Source organism: Mugil cephalus, chromosome 11, assembly GCF_022458985.1.
Source record: "Mugil cephalus isolate CIBA_MC_2020 chromosome 11, CIBA_Mcephalus_1.1, whole genome shotgun sequence".
Lineage (NCBI taxonomy): Eukaryota > Metazoa > Chordata > Actinopteri > Mugiliformes > Mugilidae > Mugil > Mugil cephalus.
The window spans coordinates 4,343,733-4,355,062 of record NC_061780.1 but is presented as its reverse complement, the minus strand read 5'-3'; the positions used below and the strand labels follow the sequence as shown (position 1 = coordinate 4,355,062).

General features: G+C 41.4%; 1 protein-coding gene across 2 annotated transcripts in view; it reads right to left on the bottom strand.

The window, feature by feature from the left end:
* Positions 1 to 1,169: 1,169 nt before the first annotated feature.
* LOC125016770 (mannosyl-oligosaccharide 1,2-alpha-mannosidase IA) overlaps positions 1,170 to 11,330 on the bottom strand; it is a 171,005-nt gene continuing 160,844 nt past the window's right edge. For both annotated transcript variants that reach the window (XM_047599453.1, XM_047599454.1), the window contains exons 9-12: positions 9,234 to 9,453; positions 5,858 to 6,030; positions 3,965 to 4,080; positions 1,170 to 2,677 (exon numbers count right to left, since the gene is read on the bottom strand). In XM_047599453.1, the coding sequence (XP_047455409.1) occupies positions 2,536 to 2,677; positions 3,965 to 4,080; positions 5,858 to 6,030; positions 9,234 to 9,453 (651 nt within the window). In that variant the 3' untranslated portion in view covers positions 1,170 to 2,535. The remainder of the gene's footprint in view (positions 2,678 to 3,964; positions 4,081 to 5,857; positions 6,031 to 9,233; positions 9,454 to 11,330) is intronic.

Here is an 11,330-nt window from a genome sequence, read left to right as displayed (position 1 = left end):
TGCCTCAGTTGCCAGACTTGTAAATATAGACTGCAGGTTGAATTGTTTCATATGGTAGCACTGGCAAAAAAAAGTACTCGAACCAGATACCCGTGATATATCAGTTCTTCCCTATAAAAGGAGCTGGAGGACGACTGTGACAGCGGGATAAGCACCTGTCTCCCCACCTATCTTCCCCCTTTCGTTACACACCTCTTCCCTTTGCATTCATATGCACATGTGATAATTGTGCCCTTCATTTTTTGCCTTTATTTTCACTGAGGTGAGGATTGTTTTTGAACTGTAGCTGCAGGCTGTAACTCGCATAACATTTACAACAGTTCTTTATAAGTTACAGTTCTTTATAAGGTGTCGTAAAGATTAATGTCATATGATATATGGCATTCAAGGTAGCATTTTCTAAAATTACCACTGAATGTCAAACATGCTAATAATGCACACTGCTTCTGTTAAAAGCAAATGTAAAATCACTTGCAGCTATCAGCTTTCAGGCTGAAATTAGGATTCAGACGACTGCAGGTGGAATCATTTGAGGGGGAGGATATTTAGTATTGCTTTGTTGGCCTGGCACACAAGTGCTAAACCCCATTAGTCATTTTCTGGTTACGATTGCTGGAACTTTCCACAACCCTGGCACCTGAAACACCTAAACAAATGGAAGCAGTTTTTGTTTTTCACTGCAACCTTGAAAATGAAGCCCCAAGTGCACAGAGCCTGCGGTCGCCATGTTAGGTGAACTTTATCCGCACACACTGAGGTACTCCAAATACTAATACCACCCCAGTTGTGTTGGGGTGGAGCTAAAGCAGCCTGGACGTTGAGACCCGCCCACCTAACTCTCCGCTACCTGTTAGCTAAGGCTACCTCCTGTCACTGCAGTTAGCAAACAGTTCACCTTCTGTACAGTTTTCATGAATAGTGAAATAAACTATTGAAACCAAAATCGTTTTTGTTTTTTTGTTTTGGTTGTTTGTTTTTTTTTTTTTTGTACCAGGCTGTAAACATGTTCCATATTGCTGTAAATTTGGTCTGTTTAACATGGGAATATGGGGATTTTCTCCCTTTTGGAGCCAGCCTCATCTGACCACTCAATGAACTGTAGATTTTTGCTATTGTCAGAGGCTGCTGCATGGTGTGTAAACAGGCCAATAATAAGGACACGACAACAGTTTAAATGTACAAAGTTGCACAGTTTTTTATAAGTATTTGAAAATATTTAACAATGAAAGTTAAATCAAACAGTAAGAATAAGTAATAACAATAATTAATATCTGCAATAACTAGACTTAAAATCAGAACATTTTAGTTTTTTTTTTTTTTTTTTTTACTCAAACACCTGAGGGAAGCAAATCAAAAGAGAACCCAGAAAAAATAACCACTGAAGTTTAGAAAAAAGAAAGAAAAAGAGACAGAAAATAAAAGTCAAGACAAGCTCATACAGGGGTCACTCAGTTCATCTGTATGTACAGCACACTCACTCCACAACTGTGCAGAACAGCAGTGATGAAAAGAACAGCGGTGAAAATGAATGCTCGTCTCTTCAGTCTGACAGCCTTTAACGGTGGTACTGGTAGTCAAATGGATTCACATGTAAAGGCAGGGTGAAGTGTGAAAACTCCAACAGAAATGGGAAAACCAGAGCTGGAGCTGGTTAGCAATCTTTTTCCTTTATGCTTGTATTACTGACACGGGAGTTAAAGTACTCTGTTAATTCAATTTGAGAGGCTGCGAGAACTGAGAAAGCACTGCCCTGTTGAAAAAAATAATCCAAGCACAACCCAACACAACTTTTAAAAAACATGGTCCCTGGATGCATAAGACACAGCCACTTTCTTCTCACCTCCGAACTTTAAAAAATTCATTCAAACTTGTTTCAGTAAGAAACATGACATCAACATTAGTTCGGAGGTGGATTTGAGAGTCACATTTTGTTTCTTTTGTCTGTACATAATATTGAAATCCTTATGGTTATATTTTAACCTTCCATCAAATCTCACCAAAAACACTTTACTTCAAAGAAGGGAAACAGAAATGCAAAGAAACCTTTGGTCAAAGAGTGTACTCACAAAGGAAAATATGCAATGACAAGGTCAAAGGAAATCATTCATCACTCAAGATTAACGAAACAACAAAATCAACGAGCAAAACTCAAGTGGTTTTCTATACGTGTTTCTCTCTTTCTAACAATATGGCCCATAGTTCACCCCTCCTCCCATACATTTGGGTCTGCAAGTTTTACTGGTTTCCTCACAGAGGAAAGAAGGAAAGAAAAAAGGTGCTCTTTTCATGAAAGTCATGTTTGTCTTGATTGTCCACAAAAAAGAAGTGCCAGCAGGAAGTAACCCCCGGCGAAAGGATATACAATCACAGCATAAAACAACAATATCCTTTACTGGAAAGGAATCGAGAGTCCGTAACGCGCTCCTGAAAAGACTCTGAACCTGCACTGAACTGGTGTTTGCAATATTTGTGTGACTCTGTGTGCACATGAGCTGTGCAGATGTGACTGTCTCAGTTGTTGGTCGGCGTTCAGTCCTAGTTGGAGACCTTCTTATCCTGTGTTGCGTCGTCCTGCAGGCAGCTCTTGCGGACGATGGGCAGCGGGTGGGCCTCCGTGTTAAAGACCCAGTCCTCCAGGGGGAGAAGGTCATCATCAGAGAAGAGCAGGTACAGATACCTGAGCAAACAGGAAAAACAGCCATTTCATTCAGTCAGAAATTAGACTCAGAGGAATACATTTGACTTGCTCTGTAAGGCTTTGTTTGCATACACATGAAAGAATACTTCCAATAGGAGACTGATGCTGCTCCTAGACTGGAGACAAATAGGTCGGCTCTGTTTATGGTTTTAAAATTCACCCTCCAGCCTAAAGCTCAGTGGTTATCAACACTGTTTAATTGTTTGTAGTTTATTTCTGAGTCATGCTTTTAGCATTTTTAGTGAGCAGGTTGGCAGAACAGCCAGGACAGCTGATTACCCGTTTCCAGCCTTTATGCAAATGTGTCTTGATATTGGCCTCATACACACGCAACTTGTCGAGAAAGTGAAAAGCTGTGCACGTATTTTCCAAAATGCTGCTCTGTTTCTTCAGGATGAAAGTCAGCTTTTTTTTAATTTGTATGTATATAACCAGATACCTATTCTTCTTCTTTTTTAAAAAAATTTTTTCAAATGTCGACCATGTATAATATTGACATTTGTGCTCGAGTAGATACACAAATCCGTACTGGTTCACTAACAACTGACCGCACTCTATCTTGTTTCTGACAGGCCACGTCAACAAGGACAAAGTCATCCTCCAACCAAGACATTTTCTTCAAGGTGTAATCTTCTAAAGGTAAGGTCGTCCTTTTTCCCCCATCACAGCTGCCATCTTCCATTAGTCATTTCACCTGGACATTTTCGTGGCATTTACCACGTTGGAAAATCCCTGCAACAGCCGTCACGCAACATTGCCTCGTTGCATCACTCTAGAGCATGTGAATTATTCACCAGCGGAGATTTTTAGTCGTGATTAGTCACTTCAAATTTGAAGTAGCACATCACTGAGGGTGCAGTCTCGTGCTAAAACATGCCTGGTTACTGCTGATCTTGACTTCAGAAAAGCACACCTTTATCATCCACTAGGAGCAATACGACAACATGGGAGCCTGAAAGGTTTGCTTTGCTTAATGACCCAGGTAGGGTAAGGGGAGGTTAAATTGAAGCGTGTAGCAGTACACTATCTATTCGCCATCCTTTTGTCTTTACAATGAAAGGAATCATGCTCAAAGAGTGATTGGAGTCACCTAGGTAGCAGAGATACTGTCTGTGTTTCATTCACAGCATGAATGTACTTCATAGACAAAACATAATGGGGAGAGATGAATCTTCAATGCTCACTATTGAACCCTGTATTACTTTCATGTCAGTGATGGTTCATGCATTGTGGAATACCATTTCACAGAGGGGAAATTGGACTTACTTTAGAGTCTCTGAGAGGAAGAAGCTCTGCTGCATGTTATCATGGCTGGCCGTCATGGTGTAAACATCCCGGATGCCAGAGAAGCCAGACTCCACTCTGCAGTGCTGCTCCAGAGCCTGACAGGAGGCAGAGATTGAGAGTTTATGAGTGGACAAAGTAAAGACCACTTTCAGTTTTTCTGTGCAAACTGAATGAATAATACCTCATTTATTCAAACATCATCATGTACTGAGCTCTCGCAGAGTGGCTTTTTAACATCAGCGGCGACAGAGCCAAAAACTTTACAAAGCACACTTTAGAAATCACATAGCATAGGAGAAAGGCACGGTTAGGTATTCTTCAAATACACTTTTGGTGCAGTTCTTTACTTGACAGTGCGCCTGTGTGTGTACACCTGGAGAAAGCAATAATGGGAGCTGTCCAGACAGCTACACAACTGAAGCCCAAGCAATGCTGAATCTGACAAGAGCTAATGGAGAGTGGCTGAGCTAGCCAAGCGGATTAGCTCATTATTACCCCTGCTACAAAGGGCTGCCTTATACGTGCTAATTAACAAAGACCCTGACGTGTTAATGCTTGATGTTCATGAAAAGAAGCGCTGTGCACCTCTGTCAACCTTTGTGCCCGATAATTAAAGGCACGTCAAACTCGTCAGCCTGATCTCTCCACTTCTGTGCGCACTAAATTAATGTTAAATCTATCACGCTGGCCCTCCGCAGTTTACTATCATTAATGTCCTGTCTGTTGCCACATTAATAACGGTCATCCCTGCACAACCTTCACCTCCTTCTATTGGGACTACTTGATCTACAAGCTAATGTATAGTGCCACACAATATCAAGCAAGCTGGTCGAGGGTAATTGAGGGTGTTAAAGGGGCCTGACATAATAGGTAAGTGCGATTTATAAAACGCCACTACTGAGAAGTACAGGGTAGAAAAATTACACTGTAGAATATGTCCCATTTAAACGTAGCTTGAAATTATTTTTATGCTCTGCTGGCCTGAATTAAAGACTTTGTTTTTGTAAAAGTGGAGGCCATAATAGCCACTTTGTGTGCGTGCTGACTTTTTAAGAAATGAACCCAGAGTTGCTAAATGAAGGTAGGCAGGTAACTCATTATTTGAACAGCAAGCCATGCGATATATTGCTGTGGCCTATGTGTTTATTACTGGGGCTGGGGCTGCACGGAGCTCTCAAAGCTCTCAAAGAGAATGTCAAGGAAATTATGAGCATTATCAGTCACAAGACAATGGAGGCCTTTTGTTGTGATTTTTTTTTTTCCTCTAGAAAAAATGTACAGCGCAACCTTTGTCTGACTTCCCGAGTGATTGGGCACATACAGTATGTGTTACCATGTTTATAAAATCAGGGTGTATGAATACATACATGTAGCTTCTAGAAAGATCTTTGTTGGATTAAAAAAAAAAAAGTATGTAAATCTGTGAGCTTTGAGGCGCTGGTTAGTGGATTTTGTGTGACAGAGCTAGACTAGAAGTCTCTCAGTGTGTTAAGTCTTTATGTTAAGCTATGTTAAGTGCCTGCTTCTGTTGCTTCAGATTTAACAGACTTTTAAGAGAGCCCTATTGATCTTCTCCTCTGACTCTATGCCAGAAGGTGAGTTGTGCTATTTTCACAAATACCTCAAAACCCGTGCACATGGAAACCAAGGTGTGTGCACCTACAAAGAGAATCCTGGAACAGAAAGCCATCCTTGGTCTCCTATCACATGCACACTCAGGTTTTTTTATGTGCACGGACTTTAAGACTACATGAAGACAGTTTTTTTCCTAATAGTACCAGTCCGATAAAGTGCTATATAAGGTATAATCAGGGTCATCTTGTTTTCAGTTTTTTTCACTAAGGTAAGTAATAATACTGTGAGTAATAATACCTCAACAGCCTCCCAACCCCACTCTCTGTATTTGGGGTCATGAGTCAGTCTCCACATGTACATGTAGCTCTCAATGACTTCTGGTCGTAGGATGTAATATCTGTCACTCAGTCTGGTCGCTGTGGCTTCAGCTCCGCCGTCAAATCTGAATGCCTCGGGTCCCAGTTTGGTGGCTGACAGAGACAAAAGTAAATAAAGGTTGAAGCGTGAATTGCAGACATAAAAACATATTCAATGGATATGACTTCAGTTTTTAATTTCAAAACTCAAAGAAACTTGGCTTCACCTTTATATGGAGGGCATGCACTTACAGTTAGTTTAGAAAAGGCTTGAGGCACACATTCAACAAAATCTCCACAGCTGCACAGATGGTCTGTGGACTTTCCAATTTCTTTGATTTTTCTCCCTGCTTCCATTATATTTCTACCACAATTCAAGACTAGATGGAAAAGAGATTCTATTCAAGGTGCAGCACAAAGGAATCCGTTCATGCCAAGGTCAGGACAGCAGCATCAGCACAGCAACATCATACATTTATAATCATGCTTAAACGTGGTGATTATGCTCTATTTGCTAAAACTTCTTTTCTCCTTCTGCTTATAATCTGGATTTTTAGTAGCCATTTGGAAAGCAGGGGATGGTTTGAGCTTGCACGTTCTTTGAGGTCACTGAGGGTTTTTGAGAAGCTGCTTTCACTCCCACCCCATAGTAATGATGATGGCAGCAGCCATCCCCAGCAGGATGCAGCCTGATACAGACACACAAAACGGTTTAGGAACAACTAAAAAACATGAAGAACAGCACAAGCCTTTGACCTGGCCTCTAAATTCACTGGATCCCAAACTGATCAAGTATCTGTGGGATGATCCACAGAGGCCCAACTAAAAGCCCCCCACTAACAACATTCTGTTTCCAGACAGGGACCATGTCTATTCTCTGATGGAACATTTTCTGTGTTCTTTTCCTGAAATGAAGCCTTTGATAAAAACAGACTGATTTCAAAGAAAATTCCTTCTATGTTATTTGTCTCTAGTTTTCTACCCCCATTGGACACTGAGTTCTTCTGGTAAGTTGCTAAAATCAGACAATGAGCCTTTGGAATCAGAACCTGCCAGAGGTAATCAGGCAAGCTAGCCCTTAATCTTCTTTTAAATCCCCTCCCAAAAGTCATTGGGCCCTGCTTTAACTGTACAAGTGCAACACGACAGATGTGGTTCTGAGACGTCTATTCTCAACGCACCGTGCAAAACCACCAGACTACCAACAGCTTGCATTGTGCTGCCATTTCAATAAACCTCCCACTTGCTCACGCCTCTCTTCCAGCTGTGCACCATTCACTTGGCACCAAATACTAAAGAGAGAGATGAGAAATCTGAAGTCAGAACAAAAGTGCTGCCTTTTATTATGGTAAGGTTTATTTCATCACTTGAATACCAGAGATTCACAAACACTATTTCAAAGTTAGTTGTATGATTTATTTTGCTCACTATTATACAGCACCGAAATTTCATTTGGATGGAAATCTAAATGACAAACACAGTCTAAGTAAATTTTGGTTTTGACTACATTCTTTTCTTGAATAACTCTCCAAATCAAAGAGGCGTCAGGAGAATCGTTTCTTACATCTCACAGAGGTGTTATTAAGAAAGCAGATGATAAGGACTTGGACACCCTCAGACAGGTTTTTAATTGGCTCTAAGTCTGAAATGACAATTTTTTCAAACTGACTTCTGCCAACTTTTTTGTTCTGACTAAAAAGACTTTTTAGGACTTCATTTGAGACATCTAAGATAGATAGATGGATACTTTATTTACCCAGAGGGACAAACAAAGTCATAATGACAGTGCTTGCCTTAGTGTCAGGAGATAAATATACACAGATCAGCATTATAACATTATGACCACCTTCCTAATATTGTGTAGGTCTCCTTTGTGCCTCCAAAACCATAGTGACTGTGAATGGACATGGGTCTTCAGAAGGTGACCTGCGGTGTCTGAAAACTGAATGTTGTTAGTGGGGGTATTTGGGTCCTATGGGTTGAGGGGAGGGTCCTCTGTGGATCCCACAGATACTTGTTCAGTTGATCAGGATCTAAAGAATTTGGAGGACAGGTCAACACCTGCATTCTTGGAGCATTAGGTGAAGAACCCAGATAGAGCGGCAATGCTGATAATATTTTCTTTTCAAACGAAGAGCTAGCTCCATACAATATTTGTATGTTCTGCTTCTTTCATTTGGAAACATTTGGGGTGGGAAATACGCAAGAATGTCACCTCGACCTCCAGTGTCTGGAACATTCACTAATGGCCAACCATCGGATACAAAGTGATGGCCGTCAAGAAAATCGTTTCATATGTGATATGACAATCAGTCTCTCTTGTTCAGCCAAACTTTAATACGATATTTTCTGTAAAATCAATAACAACATCCTGTTACTGCTGATTCCAATGAGGTTCAGTTTCTCTGCATCAGTCTGTTGATGCCGAGATGGCAGAGATCCCAAGCAGCAGCAGCAGAAGGAGAGTCTTTACCGTATAAGTATCTAAGACACTGCCAGACAGCAGCCACTCTTCGCACATTCAGGAGCAAATCTCACTTCCCTGCAGATAGTTAATCCACAAGCTACTAAGCACCATGCAGTCCCTGTAATGAGTAAAGAGAAATCTGGTGGAAGACTATGAAAGGGAACGCCACATATGCCTTTTGGGTCTGTAGATCAAAAGTATTCAAAGCGTATCAAGGAACCAGTTATGTGATGAGTCACATTAGCCTACTGGTGAAGCGAAGGCGAAGGAACACTTCAGGATGAATCCCTCCAGCCCACCATGGGAGGAGGGGCAAAAAAGATCTTGAAATTAGCAGAAGAGATTACTGTAAGGACTGAGGCAGATGCTGGGAAAGAGATCAAAAAAGGGTCTTTCCAAACATAAGGACGGGCTCTATCTCACTCTGTTTTTTCATGTATATTCTCCTGGGTGCAATTTTGGTTTCTGAGTGCAGCTATGCTCCTTCTCTTGTCTTTGACTTCTATTCTTGATCTCCTTTACCTCCTTCATTCACCTTTTTTGCTCTTCCCACTAAATTACAACAAACTAAATATCCCTATGAAGCACTCTGAAAGGCTCCTTGTCTTGAGCCCAGGGCTGAGAGACATTAGAGAATATCCGCAAAATTTAATTTTTTGCTGCTCCTTTTTATACCAGTGATCTTTCTGTGGAGGTGAAGCCACCAGGGATGCTTCTCTTTGCTAGGCAAAACTGCAAAAGGTATTTTAACCTAGAGTACTGTTCTTTAGCCTTAGTGAGCTTCCTAAGCAGCCTAAGAGCCGTCGCTCAACAGTGTGCGACTCCTGAACTGAACTAATGTGCGGCTCACCTGTGCGAGTGTAACTCTCGTGGCATGTATGTGTGATCTCAGCCGCAAGGTCCAGGTAGTGCTGCCTCTTCTCTGGTGCGCCGTCGTCGGCCCCGATGCCGATCATTCCTCCGGAGAAACAGGCCAGGTGGCCCATCTTGTGGTCGAGGATCCCTCCCCTCCACTCAGCCATGTAGGTGAGGCCACCAGGTGACTTCTGTACCAGGTTAGCTTCGATCGCCTGCAGCAACACACGCACAGTCAGGGATATTTAAACCTGCCCACTGCCAAATAATTCCATGCGAGCAAACACTATTAAGGCAGTGGATCTAAATTTTTGCATTCATGTTTACAGCTTGAAGGGAGCTGATGTAAATCAATGAAGCAGATTACATAAAGGGGCTTAGAGCAAAGAAGAATACCTCCTTCACCGGCAGATTATTAATCTGAGGAAGAAAATGTGCTGCCCTCTGAGTTTAGCGTGAGTTCATCAAAGACAGGCTCCCTGTTATTTGAGGAGGCAGCAGAGGGCCTTCATGATACAGACGAGTAACTCAGATAATTAGGTGTTTTGCTTGCAGTATCTACACTGGTGCTTCGGCAGTACTGTACATTTAGACCAATCAGATAACCCTGTGTGTAAATGTTGAGCAATTAGTAACACTGTGCCCTTCCAGGAGGAGCGTGAAGTTAGAGGTTTAAAAGAATATGGAAAGAGGTGCACACCCGGAGCACTCCATACTTCCTACTATTTGAAGGAATAAAATGTAATGTCACCAATAATCTAGAGGTGGACGGTTTGAAAAAGACGGGAAACTAATCCACAACATACTATTAACAAATTAGCATTCTTGTACTTGAACTGCAGCAGTAAACCAGTGTGCTCCTGTTCAATAATCTGCTGAGTCTCAAACACAAAGAGAAAGAATAGATTAATCAAATATATATAACAAAGACAGTTCCCTGTCAAGACTGTTACCTAGCATTTGATGTCTTCTTCCTCTTTGTGCTAAAGTGCAATTACAAATTTAATCACCACAAAATTTATCTTGAACAAATTAAAATGTGGCGCTTGTTCAGGGTGGTCAAATATCATATCCTGTGTACGTCAGTAATTTTACTAATTTACTGTTCAGAGATTTTGTTTTATTTGATTGTACTGAGTGTACTCAATTGTGCACAATTACTCCTGCAGAACCACTTGAGTTCTTGAAAATTGAAATGACTGTAACAACACAGTGTTTGTGAGGGTTGCATTTTTCATGAGTGCCGCAGGATGTCGATTGTGTACTGATTGAATATGTATGTCGCAGCTTCCGCCCACCATCAGTATGAAAGTAACAGAAAGAGGAGCTCCATCAAAGAAGAGGTGCGACTACAATAGCTTCGATCAGCTTCGGCAGCTTCAGCCCTGATTCATTCAGGCAGAAAAACAATTTTAAGAAGCAAAGATGAATATTCCCATTAGTGGTAAAGGTGCCTCTATATATGAACAATCACCACATACGTAAAGAGAAGATTTCAGCAGCCTAGTAAATAGCTGCCTTCACTACACATTTCTCACAAATACCCCACTTGGATTTCATTATGGGGCGTATTTCAGCTGGGTCACTGTTACTCTTCTGTCCATCACGGCACAAAGCCCGCCTAAACTATTTGATTGACAATTTCTGCCACAAAAATATTGGGAAGTTGGGCTGGCTTCCAGGCTACGCAAGGACACCTCATTTCATTTCTGAGTGACTCATCATTCTCTCTTTCAGTCTTCTTCTCATCTCCCTCTCACTCATTCTGTGTGGCTCGCTGCTAAATTTAATTTTAAATACTGGTCTGCAGCATTAAGCGGCAACCCCACACGAAGTGCTGATAATTAGAATTGTAAACGACCTCTTGAACCTCAGGTCCAGTCATTCTGTAGTGAGCGGGCTTGGAAGTGAATACATCATTCAGAATGATTGTCAAGCCGTATATTTCAATCGCCAATAACTTGGCCGAGGTTTCTGTCGGGGTTTTCAATTGTTTACTCATTTCACTTCTATGCAGAGCATGGGGACTATGCAACAACAAAGTAATGTGTATAACATGCAACCCTATAAATACCACATTCATGAAAAAAAC